At 36.6% G+C, this 25,377-nt stretch overlaps 2 protein-coding genes and 1 long non-coding RNA gene across 13 annotated transcripts; 1 reads left to right on the top strand and 2 right to left on the bottom strand.

Moving 5' to 3' along the window:
- The first annotated feature begins 684 nt into the window (after positions 1 to 684).
- Positions 685 to 4,019, top strand: LOC110899824. 11 transcript variants are annotated; one of them, XR_002570580.1, is made up of 6 exons: positions 687 to 1,091; positions 1,224 to 1,282; positions 2,754 to 2,870; positions 3,494 to 3,567; positions 3,660 to 3,729; positions 3,812 to 4,019. XR_002570580.1 is itself a non-coding variant. In XM_022146716.2 (4 exons), the coding sequence occupies exons 1-4, from the start codon at positions 1,015 to 1,017 to the stop codon at positions 3,920 to 3,922; spliced, it is 342 nt and encodes a 113-aa protein (XP_022002408.1). In that variant the 5' UTR covers positions 695 to 1,014; the 3' UTR covers positions 3,923 to 4,019. The 11 variants fall into 11 exon arrangements, 1 of the variants encoding a protein (XP_022002408.1); XR_002570576.2 differs by having other exon boundaries at positions 688 to 1,091; positions 1,227 to 1,282; positions 2,738 to 2,870; positions 3,650 to 3,729; XR_002570574.2 differs by having other exon boundaries at positions 688 to 1,091; positions 2,738 to 2,870; positions 3,650 to 3,729.
- Positions 4,020 to 15,319: 11,300 nt separating this feature from the next.
- LOC110903429 lies at positions 15,320 to 16,882 on the bottom strand. Its single transcript, XR_002571925.2, has 3 exons — positions 16,794 to 16,882; positions 15,735 to 16,730; positions 15,320 to 15,627 (listed from the first exon to the last, which is right to left on the bottom strand). It is a non-coding gene; the product is annotated as an uncharacterized LOC110903429 (long non-coding RNA).
- A 5,499-nt stretch (positions 16,883 to 22,381) lies between these two features.
- On the bottom strand, positions 22,382 to 24,714 carry LOC110899825 (pentatricopeptide repeat-containing protein At2g41080). Its single transcript, XM_022146717.2, has 2 exons — positions 24,044 to 24,714; positions 22,382 to 23,966 (listed from the first exon to the last, which is right to left on the bottom strand). Exons 1-2 carry the CDS (start codon positions 24,589 to 24,591, stop codon positions 22,553 to 22,555), a joined length of 1,962 nt encoding a protein of 653 aa, XP_022002409.1. The 5' UTR covers positions 24,592 to 24,714; the 3' UTR covers positions 22,382 to 22,552.
- Positions 24,715 to 25,377: the final 663 nt, after the last annotated feature.

The following is a 25,377-nucleotide window of genomic DNA, read 5'->3' as shown; positions in this document are numbered from 1 at the left end:
GGAGAAGAGCGGAGGTAAGATACGGGAAACCTGGAGGAGAGTCAAGTAACCAGAAGCCAACGACAACGTTCTACATTGCTAACCTTCCAGAGGGAGTATCTAACACTAGTACAAAACAATTTTTTTGGTGGTGTTAGTTTCATTTTTTTGATGTTGTCTTGTACTACAAAGCACCAAATAACAACATTAGCACACTAATAAATAAACACACGACCAAAAAAAATAGATTACAAAGCACTAATAAATGCTTACAAGTTATAGAGCACCATAAAATTGATTTTTGAGGGTGAAAGTTGTTAATAGCACCAAAATAGCCCAGATTTTTTTTTTGAGGCTAAAAGTTTAAAATAGCATCAAAAACTTATCTTAGAGCATTCACATCCAATCCACTAAAAATATACATACATTCCACTAAAAAACAACTCATATATCAATACATTTCCACTAAAAACAAATACTTTTTCTCTCTCATTTTCAATATATATTACATTTTCTCTCTCCTCCACTCACAACCACTTTTAATATATATTAAAAAAGTATAGGGGGTGAACAGTGTCCCCTCAAATATACAGATGAACAGTAACATTTTCTCTCTCCTCCACTCACAACCACATTTTATACTTCTTATATTTTAAAAATCCCCCACACAGATTTTGGTGGTTTGGATGAGAATGCTCTAGTTGCCAAAATTCAAATCCCGCCTCTCTAAATTGTTTTCCCTCTCATACAAAATTCAAATCCCCCTCTCTAAATTTCTTTCCCTCACACATACGAAATTAACTCCCTCACTCCTGTACCATCACAATCACATTTACCATCACAAAATCAAAGAAAAGAACATTGAAGGCGTGCCTATTGAAATGTAAACTGGAATCAAGGGAAACAATGAAGATTTTCAATTTAAGGAAGACGTGATTACAGAAATTAGGGTATCGTTGTTAAGTAGGTAAGGCGGAGAATCAACGAAGGTGAAGCAACTGATGATGATGAATTAGATAGAAAAGCATATGATGTATGGGTTTCAGTCTTTCAGAAATCATGCTTCAACAAATTAGGGTTCAGTTTATCACTTTGCTCAAGCTTCTACAAAGGTTAAATTTTTCAATTTCATGTTAAGTTGTATGATTTATATGGTTAATTGAGGTTTAATTTTTCAATTTCATGTTCAGTTGTATGATTTATATGGATAATTAGGGTTACATTGTTATAATTTTTTTGTACAGAAGGTTATGAGACGTGGGCTGGATTAGGTTACTATAGAAGGGCAAGATTCTATTTTTAGGTATAAATTTAATGTTCGATTTTTTAAATATCTTGAAACATAGATGAAGGCATTGAGGAGGTGGTTGGATTGATTAGAGAATACTTAGTTTATAATGTTTTGATTAACAAAAATTACTATCACTTATATAAAAATTTGTGAGCCTGATAGTTAGTTTCATACTAGCCTTAATTAGGGGTGTTCACGGTTTGGTTTAAAACCGTGAAACCGCTCAAACCGGTCACCCGTTTGGGTTTGCGGTCCGTTTTTCTTTTACATTTGGTCGGTCGGTTTTAAAGACCTAAAACTGTAACGAACGGTTTGGTTTACGGTTTATGCCAAAAACCGTTCGTATAAAATTGGACCGGACCGTTTTATGTTGAATATATTTGGTTACTTATACTAGGCTTGAAGTAAGGGGACCAAATATAATCTAATATTAATCATTTCCATTTAATTTTCACTCTTCTATTCAGCTTATTGAACCCGGGACAAATAAATGTATGCATCCATTTTGAAATACACTCTACATTCACTTTACGTTCTGTTTTTCTTATGACAATGTTGTGTTTGAAAATATATATGCTATTACTTTTTTGTTCTATGTTTATATTCTGTTGGAAAACACACACACACACACACACACACACATATATATATATATATATATATATTATACTATTCTTTGTCTAGTATTTTGCAATCATGTATTTATGTTATACGGGTAAAAAACATATGCTGGTATTTGGACTATTGCTGATTTGGACAACATTTTTTGCAGCTCTTTTTTGTATAAGTTTTATGCATCTATCTTATAAAAGGCCTAATAAGTCTAAACCATTAAACCAAACCATTTGTAATGGTTCGGTTTCAAATATCAACAGTTCGGCTTTGGTTTTTGATGATTCCAAACCGTTTGTAACGGTTCGACTTACGGTTTGACCTAAAAATTGTCAAAACCTGACCATGAACACCTCTAGCCTTAATCATAAAAAGGGGCAGATAATTGCTTAATATGAGGGACTTTGAGGTGGGATTAGTATCTAGCGCTATTTTTTTCCACCATAAGAGGTGCACCAAAGCTCTTTTGTTAATTAAAAAAAATCTTGTTTAATCAAAACTTCCCAATGTTTTATTCATCATAGCCACCTAAGCTTGTCCTTATTGTGATTATATGGTATCATAACATGTTTAGATATAATTGAATTTATTAACTTTGTCACAATTTTTAAGGCATTTCTTTGAGTCGCCCAATTCTCGGTGTGTTTTTTTCAATCCACAACAAATCACTGGATCACGGTGTAAAACACATCTTGAAGACGTTATAAAAACATAAAAGAAATACGTGAGCTTCATTCTAAAAAAATGTTTTATCTTCCTGATTTCGTCTTTTTTTTTTTTCGATTTGGTTCTAAAAGTTTCTGCTATAAGTTGTTTAATTTTGTGTGATCTGCTTTATATTTGATTTTTGGATAGGGGTTTTTATTTGCAGGTTGTCTTGACCTTGAATTGTTATAGCTGAGCGAGGTTTCAGTTTTGGCTACTAAAACAAATTCTAATCGTTCAAGTGTTTCACCAATAGCTTAGGCTTTTTGAAACCCCTCCACTGGTAGGTACCATCATTCAATGTTTTTCCTTTTTTGCAAGAACCGTATTTGTTTGATAAGATATCTCAATACTCACGCACACATATACATTATAATTAGCATTTTCTTTATATTTATTCCTTTTAAATATGTAGGCTTTTGCTTCACTTATGAAGTCTCGTAATCCGTATGATGGTTTTTTTTTTGTTTTAGCTTTAAAATGAGCGTAGGTAAATGAATTCAGGTTTTCTGGTCATTAAGATTTCTGTAAGGCAATGAATGGTCTGATAAAATTGGTCAAGCATCATGACTTTTAAGCACCTTAGGATTTCATCTTACCACTCTCTTTGTTTAATTTATTTAGGACTAGCAGAAGTGGAGATCCCTCTCTACATTGTTTTCAACCATTTTCCTAGGAATGAACAAATATTAAATCCAAACAGTGTAGTATGATGTTTAATGTACACCGTATACACGTTCAGTGAATGTTTATTGTAAGCATATGTATGTTACATGACAAAAAAGGTTCAGACATCGATTTGGTTAGGTGGTGAGAGATCTATCTTAATAATTATTTGTAGTATTTCATTTCGTGTACAAGAACAAACAAGCATACAACAATACTTTCTTAATTTTTGTTCTGTAGTGGTTTGTCGCCGCCATGGTTTGCTTCTAGCTTCTGGGAGTGGAAAAGGAACTTGCTTTACATGCCCTTATCATGTGAGTTAACTTCTACAATCTGGGAATTGTGTTTTCTTGGTTAGTTGACGAATCTTGAAAGTACAAGCATGTACGAGCTTAGTTTTTTGCAGGTCTTTTGTGACAGTTACTTATCATATGGCGGGTATCGTGTACCTTTCGCACATAAAGATCTTGCATCAGGTCTTAAGCTTGACTTGTATTTCACTACAGTTGCATTATGGTTGTGCTCTTTCTAACTGTTTCTTGTTATTGCGTGCCCCAGGATAAGTACTGTCTATGGATGGACACCAATGAAGAATGGTATTTTGGAGAATCTCAAATCGAGAATTTAGTGGTAGATTTAATGTTGGGTTTTATTAAAAAGATGTTTTGATGTTGTAAGCATTAGTTTGTGTATCATTAAGACTTTTGTAATTCGATATAGTTGAACGGGTTGTTTAATACTAGTTAACTTTTGTTGTGAGCATGTCTATTTGTGTGTAATTGGAATTATATTGGGGAATATTACTGAAAATTCTGGAATTTTGCAAAAATATTAAAAATTTATGTTTTTTTCTTGTCTTATTTTTTGGTGCTATGTAGATATGTTTTTTTGGTGCTATGTAGATTTGTTATTATTTGACACGTGTTAGTTTCTATATTGATTTTTTGGTGGTGTGTTTAGAGATTTAATGGTGCTCGAACTTATGTTTCTATTATTGATTTTTTGGTGGTGTGTTTGGAGATTTAATGGTGGCGTATTGAATAGCACCAACAAATCCCATTATTTGGTGGTATATTTATTGGTGCTCTATGGTACAACATAAAATAAAGCATAAAATATAGCACCAAAAAAGTTATTTTGTACTAGTGTAAGGCGCTACTTTGGAAGGCTTTCCAACCGCACGGGGTAATAAAGGATGCGTATGTGGCAAAAAAACGAGACTGGAGGGGAAATTATTTCGGTTTTGTGCGTTATGAAGGGGTCCATGATGTAAAGGCTACCTTGTTCGAAATGAACAAGGTGAAGATTTATGAGGCAAAGGTAATTGTTTCGGTGGCAAAATACGACAAGAATCATAGAAGTTTCGGGTCAAATACGGGGACGGAGGCAGCTCAGAGGAAAGCCCCGATGGCAATAAATCAGAAGAATGGCCAGAATACTTCGATAAATATGGCCAGATATGTACCGATGCGTAAAGAATCTGGTGGTACTTATGCAGATGTGGCTGCCGGTAGAAGTCGAAAAAAGGAGATAAAGGCAGATGATAAAATAGCGTTATATCCCGATCATTGCATGATGAGGTCCGTTGTGGTGGAAGCGGTAAACGTTAGGGCTATCCCGGAATTCCGACTGATGCTTAACAGAGCTGGTTATGGGGATAATCCAGTAAGTTATATTGGTGGTTTGAGATTTATGGTCGTGTTTAAGGATAAACGCTCAGCCGTCGATTTCATAACTAAGGAGGAGGAGTTATGGAAAGACTTAGTTGCATCTGCAGTTTTGTGGGAAGGGCAAGATATCAGCTTCAATCGCCTTGTTTGGCTTAACATTCAGGGGGTACCGGTGCACCTCCGGGACGAGTCCATTTTTGATCGGATCGGAAGCATGTTTGGAAAGTTAGTAGTCGAGTCAGATTTTTCGTGGGCTACGATCGATAATGAGCACGGAAAATGTGGGGTTCTAGTTGACACCGGATACAGGATCAATGAGGAGGTTGATCTTGTGTGGCGAGAAAAACGTTTTCCGGTGTGGGTTTCGGAGGCAGAGAACCGGGATTTCCGGATTCTAGTTGACGGGTTGTCTTCGAAGTCGGCGGGAAATTCGGATGAGGAGGATGATAATATGGAGGAGGAATCATTAGAATCGGTGGCAGGAGAGGACATGGAAGAGGAAGCGGAGGAGGGTGAAATTCGCCAGAATGAGGTAGAGGATGAAGCCGGAGAAAATATTCCGGCGAGTGTTCGTAAAGTGCAAGAAGATGAAAGGGTGGAGGAAACGAACAGTTTGCATGGGAAGGAACAAAGGGAAGGGAGCAATGAATGCAGTGTAGAAAATATGGCACAATTACCGAAGGAAAGTTGTCAAACTCCAAAAACAAAGGTGGCTGCAGGTCTTTTTGGGAATTCGAATTGTCCCACGCCAGTCGATAAAGGGGCTGAATTGGGCCAAGGCCCAAATTGCAGGTCCAGGAAGCGTAGTAGACAAGCCAGAAGCCCAGAAACATTTAGTCCAATTGGGGAAATAAGGATTGGGTCCGAGTTAGCTAATGAAACATCTGAGGGGTCTCTGGACTTAAATAAAACACTGACGGGAAATAATAAAAGAACATCGGAGCTGGAGCCGCAGTCAGTGACGGCGGAGCAGACAATCGGTGTAGAACTTTCAACGGCGGATGGTGGAAGATCAGTCGATGGGTTACGGATTGATGGTGGAAGCGTAATTCAGTCCGGTGAAAATCCCCAAATGTCGCCCGATTTCAATGTTATGCCGGAAACAATCGCTACTATCAATGTCGGTGAGAGTGTTGGTTTCAGATTAAACGACTTCAAGGCACAGGTGAGTGATGTTATTTTGGGTGAACAAGATGTTAATACATGAATTTCTTAACTATTAATTTAAGGGGGGTCAGAGACCAAAGAAAAGAGGAATGGATTCGGGGAATAAAAACTGCAAACGGGGTACAATTTATTGCAATTCAGGAAACAAAAATCGGGGTGGTAGGTTATAATACAGTCAGACGCTTTTGGGGTCGGTCCGTAATGGAGTTCGAGGCGGTAGGTGCAGAGGGGTTGTCAGGGGGATTGTTATCTATATGGAACCCGGGGGTGTTTCGAAAGACAGGAGTGTTCAAACACCGTCGGTTTTTGATGGTAAGTGGCTCTATAATTGCTACCGGGGAGACAATGAATATAGTTAATATTTATGCTCAGAATGATGCGGTGGAAAGAAGGGGCTTGTGGGAGGAACTATTGGTTATTAAGCACTCGTTTCCGGGCATGTGGGTGTTACTCGGAGACTTTAACGATGTACGCGAACCGTCTGAACGACAAAATTCTGAGTTCATTGCACTAAATGCCTGGCACTTTAATAATTTTATCGAACGGGCAGGTTTATCTGAGTTTCAAATGGGGGGGAGGAGGTTTACCTACCAGTCCAGTGACGGGGTTAAAAGGAGTAAGCTGGACCGTTTTTTAGTATGTACCGGATTCATGAATTTGTGGGCATCGGCTGCAGTTGTGGCTCTATCAAACTACGTATCGGACCATTGCCCGGTATTAATGAATATGGTTCCGGTAGATTACGGTCCCATCCCGACAAGAATTTTTAATTCTTGGCTCGAGATTCCGGGTCTTCTCGGATATGTCCACCAGATTGGGCCTACTTTCCGATTCGAAGGGTCGTCAGATCTACTTTTGGCTACAAAGCTGAAGTGGATTAAGTTCCGCATGAAACAGTGGGTGACAAATCACAAGGCATCTAAGGAGGGCACATATAAAGCTAACATTGATCAGCTTGAGGCTTTAGAGTTATTATCCGAAACACGAGATTTGACGCCTAATGAATTGGAATTACGGGCCGAGTGTAAGGATTTAATTATTAAGGAAGATAAGTTAAGGTCTATGGATCTCCAACAGAAGGCGAGAGTGAGGTGGGCAGTCGACGGTGACGAAAACACACGGTACTTTCATGGGGTAATAAATGCAAATGTTAGTTGCAATCGTATCAATGGGTTGAAAATAGATGGGGCATGGGTGACGGATCCGACCTTGGTCAAAGATTACGTTTATGGGTATTTTGCAAATAAGTATAGTGAACCGATGCCGATTAGACCGGTACTAGTGTGCCCAAATTTAGCGTCTTTGACGAGCCTGGAGGCGGAATCTCTAATTGTACCTTTTACTTGCGAAGAAGTACGTAAGGCGGTGTGGGATTGTGCGGGCGACCGGGCGCCGGGGCCAGACGGTATAAACTTTAGGTTTCTCAAAAAATGTTGGGAGTTGTTTCAGGTGGATTTTATGAGGGTATTTGAAGATTTCTTTTGGAACACAACTCTAAACCAAGGGTGCACATCGTCGTTTTTGGCTCTTATTCCTAAATGCAATGACCCAGGTGGACTTGGGGAATATAGGCCAATTAGTCTTATAAATTGCATAAACAAGGTTATATCAAAAGTTTTGGTGGGTCGACTCAAGACCGTGATTCATAAATTGGTCTCGGAAGAACAAACAGGCTTTTTGGAGAAGAGAAGCATTTTGGATGGTCCCTTGATGCTGAACGAACTTATAGCATGGATGAAAAGGAGTAAGAAGGAAGGAATGATTTGGAAAGTTGATTTGGAAAAGGCGTATGATTCATTAAGTTGGGATTTTCTTGACTCAATTTTGGGTCAAATGAATTTTCCGACTAGATGGATTAAGTGGGTAATGGGTATTGTCACGTCCGCAAAAGCATCGGTATTGGTAAATGGGTCGCCAACACAAGAGTTCACATGTTATAGAGGTTTAAGACAAGGGGACCCTTTGTCGCCTTTCTTGTTCGTAATCGCAATGGAAGCGTTATCCGGGGTGTTGAAAAAAGCATGCTCGGTTGGGGTGTTTAGGGGAATAAAATGTGCATCAAATGGTCCTCTTATATCACACTTTCTTTATGCGGACGACGTGGTTTTCTTAGGTGAATGGTCGGGCCAAAATGCCATGAACCTTAAGAGGATCCTTCGTTGTTTTTATCTAGCTTCGGGCCTGCGGGTTAATGCTTCCAAGAGTAACTTGTATGGGATTGGGGTGGATGAGACTCGAGTACAAGATATGGCGTCGTTGTTAAAGTGCAAAGCCGAAAAATTTCCATTTAAGTATTTGGGGTTGTATGTGGGGGCAAACATGAATCTGTGCAGGAATTGGGAGCCAGTGGTGGAGATGTTTAGAAAAAGACTTTCGTTATGGAAGGCTGAGACGATATCGTTTGGAGGTAAACTCACACTCGTAAAGTCCGTATTGAATGCATTACCTACATATTTTTTCTCATTATATAAAGCGCCACGCAAAATCATCGATCGGCTAGAAAGTATTCGGAGGGACTTCCTTTGGGGAGGAACCACGGAACACGCAAAGATGTGTTGGGTAAAATGGAAGAAAGTGATGACACCGATGGATATGGGAGGGTTGGGTTTAGGATCGCTTAGGGAAGCTAATACCGCTATGTTGTTAAAATGGTGGTGGCGGTTTAAAGTGGACCAAGAAGGATTGTGGAGGAAAATCATATGGAGTATACATAGCGGTTCGAGAACTTGGAATTTCATTCCGGCAAAAGTGTCTCTGGCGGGACCTTGGAAACAGGTAGCAAAAACAGTAGATGAATTGGAAGGCTTAGATATAGAAGCACATAGTTTAATTCGAGTGGTACCGGGTATCGGAAAGACAGTAACATTTTGGACAGATTATTGGGCCGAAAATGGACCGTTATACCTGAGATACCCTCTTTTATATGGGCTGGAAAGAAACAAAATGGTCTCGCTTGATCAGAGGTGTAGCGGAGCGAATGATAGTCTAGAACCGACATTTCAGTGGGTGCGGGTTCCTGCGACAGGAGCTGAATCAGCAGAGCTGCGGAATCTTAAGGACGAGTTACGGTCATTTAACAGGAATGAGCAGGAGGATAAATGGCAATGGTGTTTAGAGGAGTCGGGCGAGTTCACGGTAAAAAGCCTAAGGAAACTATTGCAAAGCAAAAGCTTCACAGACTTGGACACATGCTGCACTTGGAACAAATGGAGCCCTATTAAGGTAAATTTTTTTACCTGGAGATTAGCTTTGGATCGGCTACCGACATTGGAGAATCTCGCTAGAAGGAATATACAGGTGGGATCTTTGATGTGTAAATTCTGCGGAGAAATGCAAGAGACATCGGAGCATCTTTTTATCTCCTGCGGATTGTCACAATCGGTTTGGGAATTCGTGCGAACATGGTGCCAGTTGCATAGGTTTGTGTTATTCGACGTTAAAGATGCTTTACAATATCATAAGGATGCTAGAGGATCAAAAAGATGGAAGACGGCGATCTACACGGTCATTCAAACCACACTTTGGTGCATATGGAGGGCACGGAACGAGGCAATTTTTAACGGTAAACAACCAATGGCGAGGAACATCAAGGAGGAGATTAAAGTATTGGGGTTTTTATGGTTAAAGAATCGAGCAAAGGAGTCAAATCTTACGTGGGAAAAATGGTGCAATTTCGATTTAAGGTATATGGGCATCTGATGTATGTTTTTGGTTTACTTGTTCTTGGTGTAAAATGGGTTAACTCAATGTTAACCCACTGATTAATGAATAAAATGATTTCGTTTGCTGTTCAAAAAAAAAAAAGCAAAAAGTCTCTTCCCCCAAACCCTCTTTAATTGCTTGTAAAACAATTGGCAAACTCAACTTGTCATTAACGACAAACAAATGAAAGTCATGGCTATTGGCTAGCTGTAGTTGAAGTTGATAAATGATTAAGTGTTTGATTATGTAACTTTCATAGAATTGTTAACTCGTATGCATTCTGAGACTATGGGTTGTGGAGAAGTTTGGGTTGGGGGTATTGCTTGACACGTGTTTGATGTGGGCTCCACCAGTCAACACCAAAAAAAGTGGAGTGTGGTAGTGGTGGCTAGCATGGGTCATTGGGTTGTCATGTGGTTTTTTTTAGAGTTGACAAGCGGCTACATCGACCTAGCCAATCAAAGCCAGCCATGTCACACTGCCCCCACCCCCCTTCCACGCCCCACGCCAGACTCAATTCATACGCCAGCGGGGCAACACCATGGCAAACGCTAACCCGGTGTGGTCTAGCCATCGTTGCTTGGCAACCGCCGCCCCAACCCACGTCCCACACCCCACGGTCTAAACTTATTCTTAGATCTACACATTTGTCCAACGTATGACTAGAACCCTCATCGATATGAGAGAGACAACTTAAAACACACCTTAATACCACTAGACTACAAGACATTTTACGTTTGATGATCTAATTAGAGGCTTGAATCCGTTAGAAGTTATTAAAATCTTGTTGTCTTCAAAACCTTGTAAACTTGTTTAGTTATTTGACATATTAGTAATGCTCGCAATCAGTGGCGGACCCAGAAATTTTTTCCTGGGGGTGCAGAATATTTTCAAAGATTTTAGACCCCTAGCTGTATAAAAATATCAGTTCGTAGCGGGTCGGGTCGGATCATGTAAGACAAAAGAACATCAAACTAAAATTTACAAATCATCAAAAACACGTCAAACGTCATTACAAATTACAAACATATTTAAAATTGTGCCCTATAGTTTTTTTTTTTGAAATATATCCAAAATATCATTTAAAGATACTAAACACGCCATAAGTTCATTACATTCTTACTCATTGTTCCAAAATATCATCTAAAGATACTAAACACGCCATAAGTTTATTACATTCTTACTCATCTATATTTTCTCCTAATTATCACATAAAACAAAATAAATAAATAAACCATACTAGTTCTATATTGGAATTCTGGCGTAATATGGGTCGATCCAACCGGAATTTTGATTTTTCTGGTAAAAAAAAAGCCACCAGGTCGTGAGCAGTGGCGTCAAGTCGCTCTGAATTTTTTTGGGGGCGGGATTTGGAAATGAAATGGGTGGATGGATTTGGGTTATTTTATTTAGTTCAAATTTCTTTAGGTTGGGTTTGGGCTTGTGTTTATAAAAACCGATTACAGATTGGGCTTTGATTGGATTAAATAATTAAGGATATAAATGGCTAATAATTATTTTTTTCTAAGTGGAGCGGTTGAAAATTTTCAAGGGGTGCGGGTAAAAAATTCCACGGGGTGCGGTCGGGATTTCCGGTGAAAAATAACACTAAAAAATATTTTTTCATGGGGTGCGCCCGCCCACCCTTAGCCTAATGTGGGTACGCCCCTGCTCGCAATCTTTTCCCAAGCAATTCATTCCATCATACAAACCTACTTAAATTTCTAAATCATCATTTACTTTCACATTTCTTATAACCATGATTTTAATAACTAGGGTGGAGATACAATAAGAAGTTTATTTGGCTAGGAAGGCTAGGAAGTGATCCTGACCATCCATTTAGTTAATCAATGGCTAAGATTAAATCAGAGAAATTGAAGGGAAGAAAAGAGACGCGTGAGTTTGTTTAGGGGCATTCTAGTCAATCCAAGCCAATAGTTAATCAACTCCCCCCATTTTTTAAACGTTAATAACTCTTTCATACGACATTATTTTTTTATAAAAATTGCACAAAAAAACGAGCGTTTTTTATCTTTAAAACGAGTATACTATTGCTATATTTTCAAAAAAAAAAAAAAAAAAAAAAAACCCCAGTTGCATAAAACGCAATAGAAAAACCCCCAGTTACGTAAAACGCAATGAAAAAAAAAACCTAAAAAATGACATTTTTTCTAAAACGCAATGCACGAAAAACACATAGAAATGACTTAGTTTTAAAACGCAATGGCCAAAAAACACAAAGAAATGTCTTATTTCTAAAACGCAATAGCCTAAAAACTCAAAAGAAAATGTACTTTCTAAAACGCAATGGACTAAAAACACATAAAAATGCGTTTTATCTAAAACGCAATGCACCAAAAACACAAAGAAATGTATTATTTGTAAAACGCAATGGCCACAAAACACTTAAAATGTCTGTTTTCTAAAACGCAATGGACTGGAAACACATAAAAAAGTCAATGCACCAAAAACACAAAGAAATGTCTTATTTGTAAAACGCAATGGCCATAAAACACTTAAAATGTCTGTTTTCTAAAACACAATAGACTGAAAACACATAAAAAAGTGTTTAACCTAAAATGCAATGCATCAAAAACACAAATAAATGTCTTATTTGTAAAACACAATGGCTAGAAAACAGTTAAAAATGACTCATTTTAAAACGCAATTACCTAAAAAACAAAAGATAGTGTTATCTGTAAAACGCAATGGACTGAAAACATCTAAAAAGGTGTTTTACCTAAAACGCAATGCACCAAAAACACTTCAAGAATGTGTTTTTCTAAAACGCAGTGGCCAGAAAACATATAGAAATGTTTTAGTTCTAAAACGCAATTGAACCATGACAATAGTTGTCTATGCTGTGAATTGTCTGTGTTGTGAACTGTCTGGACCAATGCAATTTCCAGAGCTAAACCCCCGCCAGGGGCTCTGCCCCTTGGACCCCGCCATGGGCTTCCGCCCCTGGGACCCCGCTACCAAAGGCGCTGCCCCCGGACCCCCGCCAAGATCGTAAAACGCAATGACTAAATCAAAAACCCAGATCGTAAAAAAGAAATTAAAGAATTTCTTACGTGGATCGAAGTGATTTCTTCAACAATTGCCGATTTTTTAAATGATTGAAACACTTATCAGCCCTCGAATCGAACGAATCGAGTGATTATCTTCAAAATCACCGGAAAAAAACGAGATTTGTATGAAATTAAACTGGGTTTTCTTCAAAAAAAAAAAGCTGAAGAACTCGTTGATCGGATGTTTGAATCATTGATTGGTGATGAAAATCGCACTATAATGTAGTGATTATTGAGATAGAAAGTGAAGAAATAGTTGAAGATGGTGGATTTTGAAAATGGTGGGTTTTGAAAAGGAAAAAGAAAAGGTTGGATTGACTAAAATACCCTTTTTCTTTATTTTAAATGTTGTCACATGTCCTAATCCTATTGCTTACTACACTTCCTAGCCAAATAAACTTTTTATTTGATCTTTTCCCTTAATAACTAATTTTTTTAAGTATATAACTAAAAGTAAAAAGTATTAATGTATTTAAATATTATATAACTAGTTTAAGAACCCGCGAAGTTCGCGGGTGGTTTAACACAAACATTTTATTATTTAATAGTGTTACATAAACTTTTAAAGGTTATTTTTTTTTATTTCTTGTTTGTAATTTCTTTTTTATTCTAGTTTTATGGTAATTTTTGTCTTAATTGTTTTTTTGTTAATTTTATGTTTTTTTGTTATAAATTTATTATGTTTATATTTTAAAAAAACCAAATTAAATTAAAATAATTGATTTATTAATTATGACATGGTTTTAATCCCACAGCAAGGCAGTTAACAATGGACCCCTTGTGCAATTGGCGTTGACGTGTCGTGCTAAAGCCCCTAGGGGATTTATTCCACACCATCCATCCTAAATGAAAGGCGCTACTGAATGGCACAACACTCCACAAATGTGACGGCAATTAACTAACTAAAATAGTTATTTAGAATTGAAGTAATAAAAAATATTTGGTCTAATATAATTTGAAACATTGAACACACCATCACACCAGCCTTCCGTAAGTGAAGGCCCAACTTCTTTGCAGTTATCATTAGTCATCCTTAAAAAATACAAACAGTTAGGACTTACACAAAACATTTCTTCATAAAGATATTAATTCTAGCAGCAGAGGAAGGTTTTTTTTTTCAAATTCTTAATCAAGCCTGCAGATGTAAATAAAACATAATTTAGTCCTAAAATCAATAAAATACTATATAGTTAGTAGTAAAGATTTAATATATTATGTTTCCAATTAATCGCTTTAAGGACCACAACACAATTTGCATCTTGTATTTTTAGAGTAACTCACTCTACAATATTTATCTAATCTTGAATTTGACCACAAATGAATTATCTTAAAACATGTTTTGATGTTTTTAGTCCTAGATCAAAACATTATGGGCCAGGTTGGGCTGAACGGAAAACATTTAATAGCACATTTTTGAACAATTGAAACCTGATGGAGAAATATATCAACGCAGCAGTCCCCGCCATAGCGAATCACGTCCCCGACATAGGCCAATCACATCCCCGAAATCATACGATTTGTAACACCGATTGAATGAACTATCACCGATTTGGTAGCTGATAACACCTATTAAACGTAATAAAACTTATTCGTTACAACAACTGAATAAAATAACACCTATTTGTGGTAATTCAGATTTTTAAATGAAGAGAACGAACCTGTTGATCTTCTACGGCGATCGCCGTCAGCCACAACACCTTATGCATTCATCTTCTCATCTGCCAAACATTATTAGGTGCGAATTTGTTTCAGGCAAGCATCAAGTTTAAATGAATTTTTTTTTTTGGAAAGCTGCGCATCAGACCAAATGATTTTGTGAAGATGGGCGGAGATATTCAAAGAAAAACTCAATACCTATGTGACAACTGAATCTCAATAATAAGTACGTTATGTTGGATTATGTATGAAGAATCATAAAACATGTTGATGAAAAAAATATGTTTAAATACGAATCAGTATAAGACATTATAGTTCTCGTTTGTAATCAACCAAAAATGGATTGAAGGCTGAATAGCCTTCCCGCATTCCGTTTTGCATAGCCTAGTCTCCAAATTCTCTTGTAACCCTTTCTCTATTTTCTCTCGTTCGTGACCGAGCCCCCACACACTTCCGCCTTGATCATCAAATTCAACAATAAAAAACATCAGTCCCCATAAACCAATTTAACCCATTTCAAATCACCCAACTTCCTAAACTTCACCAATTTTCACCCAATAGATCCCAACAATCAGTTTTAATAACAATAACTAAATTAAACACACAGGTAAATAAAACCTAGAATGGATGGTCTCGGAAATACCTGTCGGATCCTATCCCGTAGTCGCTGTCAATGTACAGATCCACTATTGTACACAACTCCTTGTCATGCTTCCTGCTTCAAAAGGATTAAACAACTTTTGTTCATACAATTGGGTCACTTAACCTGTGAAGAACAACCTCTATCAATTACAAATGGAAAAAATAAATATATTACATATAGCATCCTACTAATAGAAAAAAGCTAAACAAAGTGTTCTGTTTACACAGCTTCCTAAAATGTGTATATACAGTTTCAGGCTAAAGCTCTCGCTAAGCCACCTTCTATTTAACACAATGGAAAACCATATGAACTACAACTCCTCCCTATGCCATACACCACACCCTCCTATTCACGTACCTCACCATGGTCATGATCTCTAATATCAACTGGATGACGCATTATGTCCTTCTTTGATATCAATCGAAATCCATGATATGCTACTTTCACATATTTATGCCTGTCCATCTTGAAGAGAGAACGATACACAAATAAAAAAATAAAATAAAAAAAATGCAATTAACTGAAAATATGCTATTGTAAACACTTCAGTTTGGTATTTGACAAACACGAACCTTCAGTATATTTCCTTTTTTTGTCGAGCACGAGTCCTCTAACTATGTATTTCTAGTCAAACGACCATCCCAGTAGTTGCACCGAAACAGAAAAGACACAATATATATACACACACAAAATCATATATAAAATGTTAAATAATTTCTAGCAGCCTAAGAACTGAGATCATATGGTTTAACTATGACATTTTAACATGGTTAATGAAACAGATATGAAAGTATAAATGACTAATATTCTTCAATTAATCTACTAATATTCATCGATTAAACCCCTGATTTTCTTGACAAAAATTGATTTAACCTGTAAGGGATCCCTATCATTTAACAATATAACCTCAACAACCTAAAAAGAATTTGGGTATTTACAAAAAATGTGTGTAGATTGTGAGGATGAAAGTCAGCAACCTGATGGAGCAAGAACAGAGCAGAAAATGAAACATTAATCCAAAATAAACCCTAACATCTCCATTCATCAATAAAATTCAGTTTCGAAATAAGTTCCCAACTTTATCCCAAATTAATGGATAATCAGAAACGAAAATTGATGAAAACTCAAAATCATCGTTCAATTAAACCCACCACCACTCGTCACTGATATAATTAGGTCAAATCGAAATAAAAATCCATAATGTAATATTTCCATCACACTGGTGTTTCACTTGGTAGATCTAGAAAAAAGGAATCGAAGAAGAAATAAAAACACATACCATTTCTGACTAACTCATCCCTTTTATGCTATCCAACCACCAATCCAACATTATAGATAGAAAAAAAAACGAATAAAAGAATAAGAATATAACCTTCTTGCTTCCCAAAAGTGATGAAAACTCAAAATCATCATTCAATAAACGGATTAAACTTCAACATCAAGATAATAGATAATATAAGAAGCAATTGCTTGACAGTTGAAGATGAAGATGTTAGGTTTTAGGAATCTCGAAGAAAGATAAAGGTTTAGGGTTTTTTGATCGCTGTGAAAACAGAAATCCCACGTACCTGCACAGTTGAAGATGAAGATGTTAGGTTTTGATGATGTAGAAGATGAGATCAGAAACTTACCATTTGATTTGCTATGGAAGAACGAAGAAGGAGGCTAGGAGATTAGGGTTTCTGTAAGTTTTGGAAGGTGGTTTGAGAGAAGATGAGAGAATGATTGTGTGTGATTTAGGAAATTATTTGGTGTGAGATAAAAGCAGGATATCATACAATACGTTTCTTCAATTGCCGCTCAAATGAAGAAGTGGAGAAACAATCAGATGCCATGTGGCAATAAATGGTTTAAGAAGATGTTATGTGGCCTAAGATTGTTTTGTTTTATTATAAGGTATAGATGAAGGCAAAAATTTAGCATTTAGAAAGACGATAAATTAAACACTACATGATTAAACGTTACAAAAAGTTAAACATTAGACTTCTCTTCGACTTGTTGGGGGTTGATGGATTTCAGATTTATGGATTTGCGGGTTGAATTATTCAACCTTAACATGACTTGTATATTTATTTGTGTCAAACATATCAACCATAACCCATACACTTAAGATTGTGTAACGTTAATTTATATATTTATTTTCATTAAGTTTTAATAAGTTTATGTGTTTATAATTTTACGATGATTTTACAAGTTTATATATAAATACTCTACGTGCAGCTTAAATTTTATTGAAAAGAAAAAAGAAAAAAAAGGACGAAGTGTGTAAGAGAACTGTCATGTGATAACTCTTTAAAAACAGACTAATAGTGATGAATCTATACTATATAATAAAAGAAACCACTTTAAAAACACTTGTCATTATTCTAGACCATCCTTAATTATAGATAAAAATTATTTAATTTAAATTATTAAATATTAATTGCATTAATATAAATCTTATATACAAAAATAATATCGGATAACATTACCATCCTTAATTATAGATAATAATTATTTAATTTAAATTATTAAATATTTATAAATCTTATATACAAAAATAATATCGGATAACATTGTTTTGCCACATATATTCGGCATAATGGAAACCGACCCCAAAGAAAAAAACAAATTAGATGTTGATAGATTTTCAAATTTATATTTAATATAAATAATAACTAGGTTATAACCACGTGTATTACACGAGTTGAATATAAACACATGTATTACACGAGTTGAATAAATAAATTTTATATACTAAATAATAAAACATTATATCTTTAAAAACCTCATTTATTGCACGAGTAGAATAGATGTAATTTATATATTAAATAATAAAAAGTTATATATATATATATATATATATATATAGGAACCATATTGTACGGGTTGAATAAATGTAACCTTATATACCAAATAATAAAAAAGTTATATCTTTAAAACCATGTGTATTACATGGGTTAAATAAATGTAATATTGTTTACCAAATAATAAAAAAAAAAGTTATATCTTTTAAAACCCTTGTGTATTACACGCTTGAATAAATATAAGTTTGTATACCAAATAATAAGAAAATTATATTTAAAAAAACAACTACTGGATAAAAATAATTAAAAAATCCATTTTGATTTAGATAGATTTTGTTAACAATAAATAAACCCGTGTATTACACAGGGTTTTTAAAGATATAACTTTTTTTATTATTATTTGCTATAGAAAATTAGATTTATTCAACCCGTACAATACACAGAGTTTCTTTAAAATATAACTCTGTTATTATTTAGTATATAAAATTACATTTCTTCCACCCGTGAATACACAGGTTTATTTTTTAATATAACTTTTTTATTATTTGGTATATAAAATTACATTTATTCAAACCGCACAATACATGAGGTTCTTAAAAATATATATTTTTTATTATTTAATATATAAAATTATATATACTCAACACGTGTAATAAAAGAGGTTTTTAAAAATATATTGTTTTTTATTACTATATAAAATTATATTTATTAAACCTGTGTAATACACGGGATTCTAACCTAGTTTACTATAACTGAATCCAATCAATTTATTATTTTCTTAGTTTGACAATTTTAAAGGCATATATTTAACATGTGCCTATATGTTGCAATATCGGTGTGATGTGTTAGAGGTGAATTTTTGACACGATACAAATTTAACACGAAATTTACGGGTTTGTGTTTAGTCGTTTAAAATAAACAACTCATGTCGTCGTGGTGAGTTCGCATGTTGACCTCTTTGAACCGTTTATTTCATAAAATTAGAAAACATTGTAAGGGTGTCCGGGGCGTACTCGGGGAGTGGTTTCGGTGATGGGTTTCCCCGATCGGGAACACCGCCGCCATCACTGCGGGGTCCCGAATCGGGGTGTGAATTGGGTGTGGGTTCACCGCATGAAGAAGGAGAGATGGTGGGGCCTTTCACATTTTCCAACCAATCACTTGTTTTTCTTTTTTTCTTTTTTTTTTTTTTTGAATAAAAAAATAAGGGGAGTTAAGAGGGGAGTGCCGCCATCAATTTAGGGTGTTAGGGGAGTTTAAGAGGGGAGTTGACGTGGCACACGAGGATTGGTTTGGCGTAAGAGAGGAGACTCACCTATTAGGTGAGCACCCCCTTCACCCTAATACCTTAAAAGGGATTACTGATTGGTTTGATAGTTTAAACGTAATCATTTTAATACATTGATAATTTTGGTTGTCAATTAAAATTTTAGGGTACTAATATGTCCAAAAAAACAAAAACAATAAGTTAAACAAGTTACCCTTTTGCAAGCCGTAAAAAATCATGTGGTGTTTAGGTTCATGTGTCTGATACAATTTTCGAGATAAATCATGAGTCGTCCTGTGGTGTCGCACGCTAACCCTCTTTTAAGTCGTTTATTTTATAAATTTAGAAAACAACATATTGTATCTAATAGCTTAAAGGGACTGGGTATTTTATGTCAAAATATATAAATGAGAAATTACTCAATTAGCATTAGATTTTATAGTTTACTAAGTAGAGATGGGTATAATATTCAGTTCCAAACCCGATCTGGTAGAATCTTCCTGGAACCGGTTCCAGTTCCTACCTGTTGTATAGAAGAACCGGTTCCGGGTTCAAAAAACCCGTTGATTCTTACCCGGTTTCACATTTTATAAGAAAAATAGGGTCGTATCCCGTTTCTACCCAGAACCGGTTCCTCCGACACAAAAAACCCGGTGCATTAATTTCTGACCTTTATTGATTTTATTACCGTTGGAATCGATTCCTAGCCGTTGGAATCAGTTCCTAGCCGTTGCAAACTGCCCATTAAATACTTGTTACCGTTGCAAACTGCTCGTTATATACTAACGGTCCAAGCTTCCACCGTAGCTTCTGAAAGTGCGTTTTCTCTTAGTGGCAAGGTATTGTCCATACGAAGAACAAGACTAACACCGGAATCAATAGAGATGACAATTTGCCTAAAGGATCATTTGGATGCTGTGAACCGTATTCAAGATAAGACAAGTCTAGAAGACGAAGTGGAATTAGAGAACAAGATAGTTGATCAAGAGGAGGATGAAGAAGTACAAACTAATGATTCGGAAGACAATTGTATCGAAGTGGCACCACCAAAGCGAGCCGCAAGTCAAATGGACGCATCCACGACATAGACAAGTAAACGGTCAAAGAAATAAACCGGCTTCAAAATGTTTTTATTTTCTTTAAGAGTAAACTGCCATTTTGGTCCCTGTGGTTTGGCCAGTTTTGCCACTTTAGTCCAAATCTCAAACTTATTACATCTGGGTCCCTGTGGTTTGCATTTTGTTGCCATTTTAGTCCAAAAACCTATTTTTTTGACTGTTGCAACCTCCTATTTTGTCCTGTAGTGCCGTAGCATTTTGGTCATTTTGCTTTTCATTTTACATTTTCTTAATTAACTTCATCCCCAAATAAATAATCATCATCATCATCATAAAACCCTAACAGACTCTCTCTCTTCTCTCTCTAAATCGATCAGTTAAGTTGAGACCTAGATCGATCAACATAATCCCCAAATAACTCATCATCATCGTCCCACCTGAGCACCACTCTCCACCATCGTCATCGTCATCTCTGCGTTCCCCTCTCTCTCTCTCTCTTATGTTTCTCTCTCATTCGTGTGTATTAGAGAGAAAAGCTTTGAGTTTCAGATCTGAATCGAAATCAGAAATATTTTGATCTGATTGTTTGTGGGGGTTAGAGATTAGAGAGATTGGTGGTGGCGGTGGTTATGGTGGTGGCGGTGAAAGAATGAAGCAGAAGCTCCGGCGGCTGTGCGTCTTTTTTGGATGGTTTTAGCGAGAGGGTAGGTGGTGGGGCGGTGGCGGGTGGAGTGACGGTGGTGGCACTGCAGATCTGGATCGAAATGGCAGTTTACTCTATGAGGCAGAGAGGAGCAAGGGTTTCTGAGGGTGGTTGCCTCCTCTTTCCGCCAGTGATTTTGATTATCTTCAACAACCCTCCGTTATATGTATATGTATTGAGAGAGAGAGAGAGATAGAGAGACAACTGTTCTTTCGTGGTGTGTGTTGTTACTTGTTCTATTATGCTTGTTCACCATGAGGCTGTGATGATTTCACCTAATCCGAGTCAAAATCGGGTCAACATTTGAGATTTTCCGCAGCTTGGCGTGGCAGAATCGGAGGAGGGCAAGTGCGCTTGCAACCTCTGTTTGCAGCCATGGCGGTTTTACAAATCGGTTTTTGATTTTCTTTAAGATGATGTTCTTGATTTTCTGGGTTTTGATGATGATGTTTGATTATGTTCTTGAAGATACAGATCTGAGCCTCGTTTCTTTTTACAAATCGTTTTTTTGTTTTGATTTGTTGTCTGTATTTTGATTTTTGTGATGGTTTCTGGTTTTGTTCTGGGTTCTTGATTTTTTTGAAGATGATGTTCTTGATTTTCTGGATTTTGATGATGAAGTTTGATGATGTTCTTGATTTTCTGGGTTTTGATGATGAAGTTTGATGATGTTCTTGAAGATAGATGTTATTAATTACTGAAATGTTATAATAAATTAACATGGACCAAAATGCCCCTGCACTACAGGACAAAATAGGAGGTTGCAACAGTCAAAAAATAGGTTTTTTGGATTTTGGACTAAAATGGCAACAAAATGCAAACCACAGGGATCCAGATGTAATAAGTTTGAGATTTGGACTAAAGTGGCAAAACTGACCAAACCACAGGGACCAAAATAGCAGTTTACGTGTATGTTTTTAAAATTGTAGTATTTTGTTCAATATAAGGAAAATTTTTTTAAGAACCGGTTACACAATATCTTTTCAGCGATTTTTAAGACATACCCAGTGGAACCGGTTCTTCAGAGAACCCGGTTCCAACCCTACCCGGGATCGGTTACTATCGGTTCCACTATTAAAGCTCTAAACCCGGTTAGAAACTGGACCCGGTTCCTACACTTCCCCTAAACTATAACAATAACCGGGTCCGGGTAGGAACCGGTTCCAGGTACAAAAAAAACCCGATATGCCCATCTCTACTGGTAAGCATTTTAATACGTTGGTATTTTTGGTTGTAAATTGAAATTTTAGAGTACTAAAATGCCAAAAAAATAAAATTATTCAAGTTAAACAGGTTGTGCTCGTGGCAAGCCGTAAAAAAATCGTGTTTAGGTTCATGCGTCTGATACAATTTTCAAGTTTATGTCAGGTTCGAGCTTCGACTAGCCAGCTCACAGGCACAACCCATTTCTCAGATTTCATCCTGTGAACCAAACATGCTGCCTAATGAACCATCCAAACAAAAATTTAAACAAAGCTTACAAACAAGAATTTTAACTACAAACAAGAATTTTAACCTACAGAATCATGGAAACAAATGAAACATACAGCAATAATTGAATAATAATTATAACATCTTACCAGTAATCTCCACATGAACATTGACCATCTTTAAAATGATGAAATCTACTAGCATCGCGAACGATAATCTCCCGCTTCTTTATCGCCGATATATACTTAATCGCCACATGACAATCATTACACACTCGTAAATTCTTCATAATCCTAATCGGAACACAATCCGGAGTGTTCATCAACGCAAAAGCGATCGCCAACTTCTCACTATGTTGACCCAAATCATCTTCCTTTTCCTCAAGATCCATATCATGCAAAATGGATCCATAATCGGGCTTATAACCCAACAACTTCATCTCGCCCGTCAATTCTTTTAAATAAAGTTTAATCTTTTCTGAATCCGGATGCGATTTATCGCTCATACAAAACTGATGAACTTGATTCTTCATCTCGAACCAGCTTACACCCGGTTCCTTTTTCACTCTCATATCTCTCATCGCCTTTCGGAAATCCGACACATCGTGCCATTTTTTAGCGGACGCTTGTATGTTCGATAGTAAAACGTATGATGCTGAATCATGTGGGTCCACCCGTATGACTTCTTCCGCGATTCTTTTCGCCATGTCAGCGTTTTTGTATATTCTACAAGCGGATAATAACGTTTTCCATATAATAGAATCCGCCTTCACGTTAACGGGCATGGTTCTAATTACGTTTTCCGCTTCCTGTAAACGACCCGAACGCGCAAGTAGATCGACGACGCATGTGTAATGTTCTAGTTGCGGGGGTATTTTATATTTTTCCGTCATTAAATCAAATATCTTGATCCCTTGATCTTTTAACCCGCAGTGACTGCAAGCGTAAAGTAAACTCAAGAACGTAACATCGTTCGGTTCTAACCCTTCGTTTTCCATTTGGTTAAATAACTCGACCGCTTCTTTTCCCATCCCGTGAAACCCGTACGCTGCGATCATCGAACTCCATAGAACAACGTCATGGGTTTTAGTTTCGGAAAATGATTTTAACGAATCTTTAAAGCACCCACATCTCGAATACATGCTGATTAACGAGCTAAGGACGGAAACCGACGAAGTCGCACCCGATTTTATCGCTTCGGCGTGAATCTGTTGACCTTGACCGAGTGTTGCTAGCTGTGAACACGAACTGAGAACGGTTACAAACGTGATTTTATCCGGTTTGAATCCCGATAGTTTCATTATGTGGTATTGGTTTAACGCTTCTTCGTTACATCCGCTTTGAGCTCTACCGGTGATCAATGTGTTGTAAACGGCTACACTATGAACCGGCATCGATTTGATCACGTTTTCGCCTTCTGCTAGATGTCCGGATTTGATATACATGTGGGCGAGTGAACTCCCGACAACCACGTTAACTTCCAACCCATATTTAACCGCATACGCGTGAATCTGCCGGCCCGCATTCAAACTTCTTAAACCCGCACAACCTCGAAGAGCACTGACAAAAACAAACCATATAAGAAACGCGAAAACCAGCTTCAAAACTTCCAAAATGGTCAGAAAAACACATCTCACCTGCCAAGAGTAAACTCATCCGGGTAAAAACCCGAAACACGCATTTCATACAAAAGCCTCAAAGCCTCTTCGTTACGTTCAAAATCCGTTAAACCCGCAACCATCGCATTCCACGTCGCGATATTTCTCTCAGGCATTTCATCAAACACCTTACGTGCGTTATCCAACTCCCCACTTTGCACAAACCCACCAATCAAAATGTTGCAAGACATGATATTTCTCTTGGGCATTACGTCGAACAGCTTGACTGCAATCTTTGATTGGCCAAACTTGACGTACGCATTGAGGAGGTGGTTGGTGACAAAGCGGGTGGATGAACACCCGGATGTGATTATTAGAGAATGGAGCTGGTGAATGAGTGAGAGTGAGTGGGTTTGTATGCATGATTTGAGGAGGTAAGAGTATAGAGATGGGTCGTTATATATGTATGTATTGAAGGTTTTGAATGCTTCGGTGATGAGGCCGTGAGAACAGAGGTTTAGGAATTTATCTGGTGGCGGTTTTGGGGAAGGGTATATGATTGTGGAAAAAAACCGGTACCGGTTCATGGAGGTTGTTAAAATAAAATGAAACAAAATAAAACCGGTTAGGAGGCAAATGTAAGCTTCCGTTTATGTTCGAGCAAGATACTCTCAGAATATGGGCCCAAATTGGGTTCTTCTTAGTGGGCCTACTGAAATTTGAAACCCAATATGAAACGAAAATAAGTTAATCATAATTACAAGGAGAGGTGGGCAAAAAAAAGAGGGTTAATTAACCGTAACCAGTTGTTAACTGGAACCGTAACCGGTTGTTAAACTAAAATATTCTTAAAAAAGGAAAAATTAACCAGTTAATTAACCGAAAAAATTGGTTATTAACTGAACCGGTTAAAATGATTAAAGTGATTAATCGGGCCGGTTAAAACAATAACCGGTTAAAGTAAAAAATGTGAAATTAACTGCCATAACCAATTAACCGAACCGATTATGGAAATTAGCCGGTTTGTGCACTTCTAATTACAAGATGCAAATTTGAAGGTGAACTGATATAAAACGTTTTTTTTAAGATAAGATATATTTATGAAAATAAGAATTTATGAATGAGTGAAATAAGATAAGTAGGGAAAACAATTTTGACTTATATGATTGTGAGATGTAGGCATGTAATGCAATTAGTTATTTTTATATTAGGTATGTGTATGTGTTCTCATAGCCCTTTCAAAAGCAATAACACCAAAATTGCAATCTGTTATATTACACTAAAATAATATGTACACAATAAAGTATCTAAAGATGACCACCAAAAAAAGATAAACAAGGGAAACCATTTTTATGTTAATATACATACACGAA

Source organism: Helianthus annuus, chromosome 13 (assembly GCF_002127325.2).
Source record: "Helianthus annuus cultivar XRQ/B chromosome 13, HanXRQr2.0-SUNRISE, whole genome shotgun sequence".
NCBI lineage: Eukaryota > Viridiplantae > Streptophyta > Magnoliopsida > Asterales > Asteraceae > Helianthus > Helianthus annuus.
The sequence above is the reverse complement of the archived record's forward strand: the minus strand, read 5'-3'. Positions and strand labels throughout refer to the sequence as shown.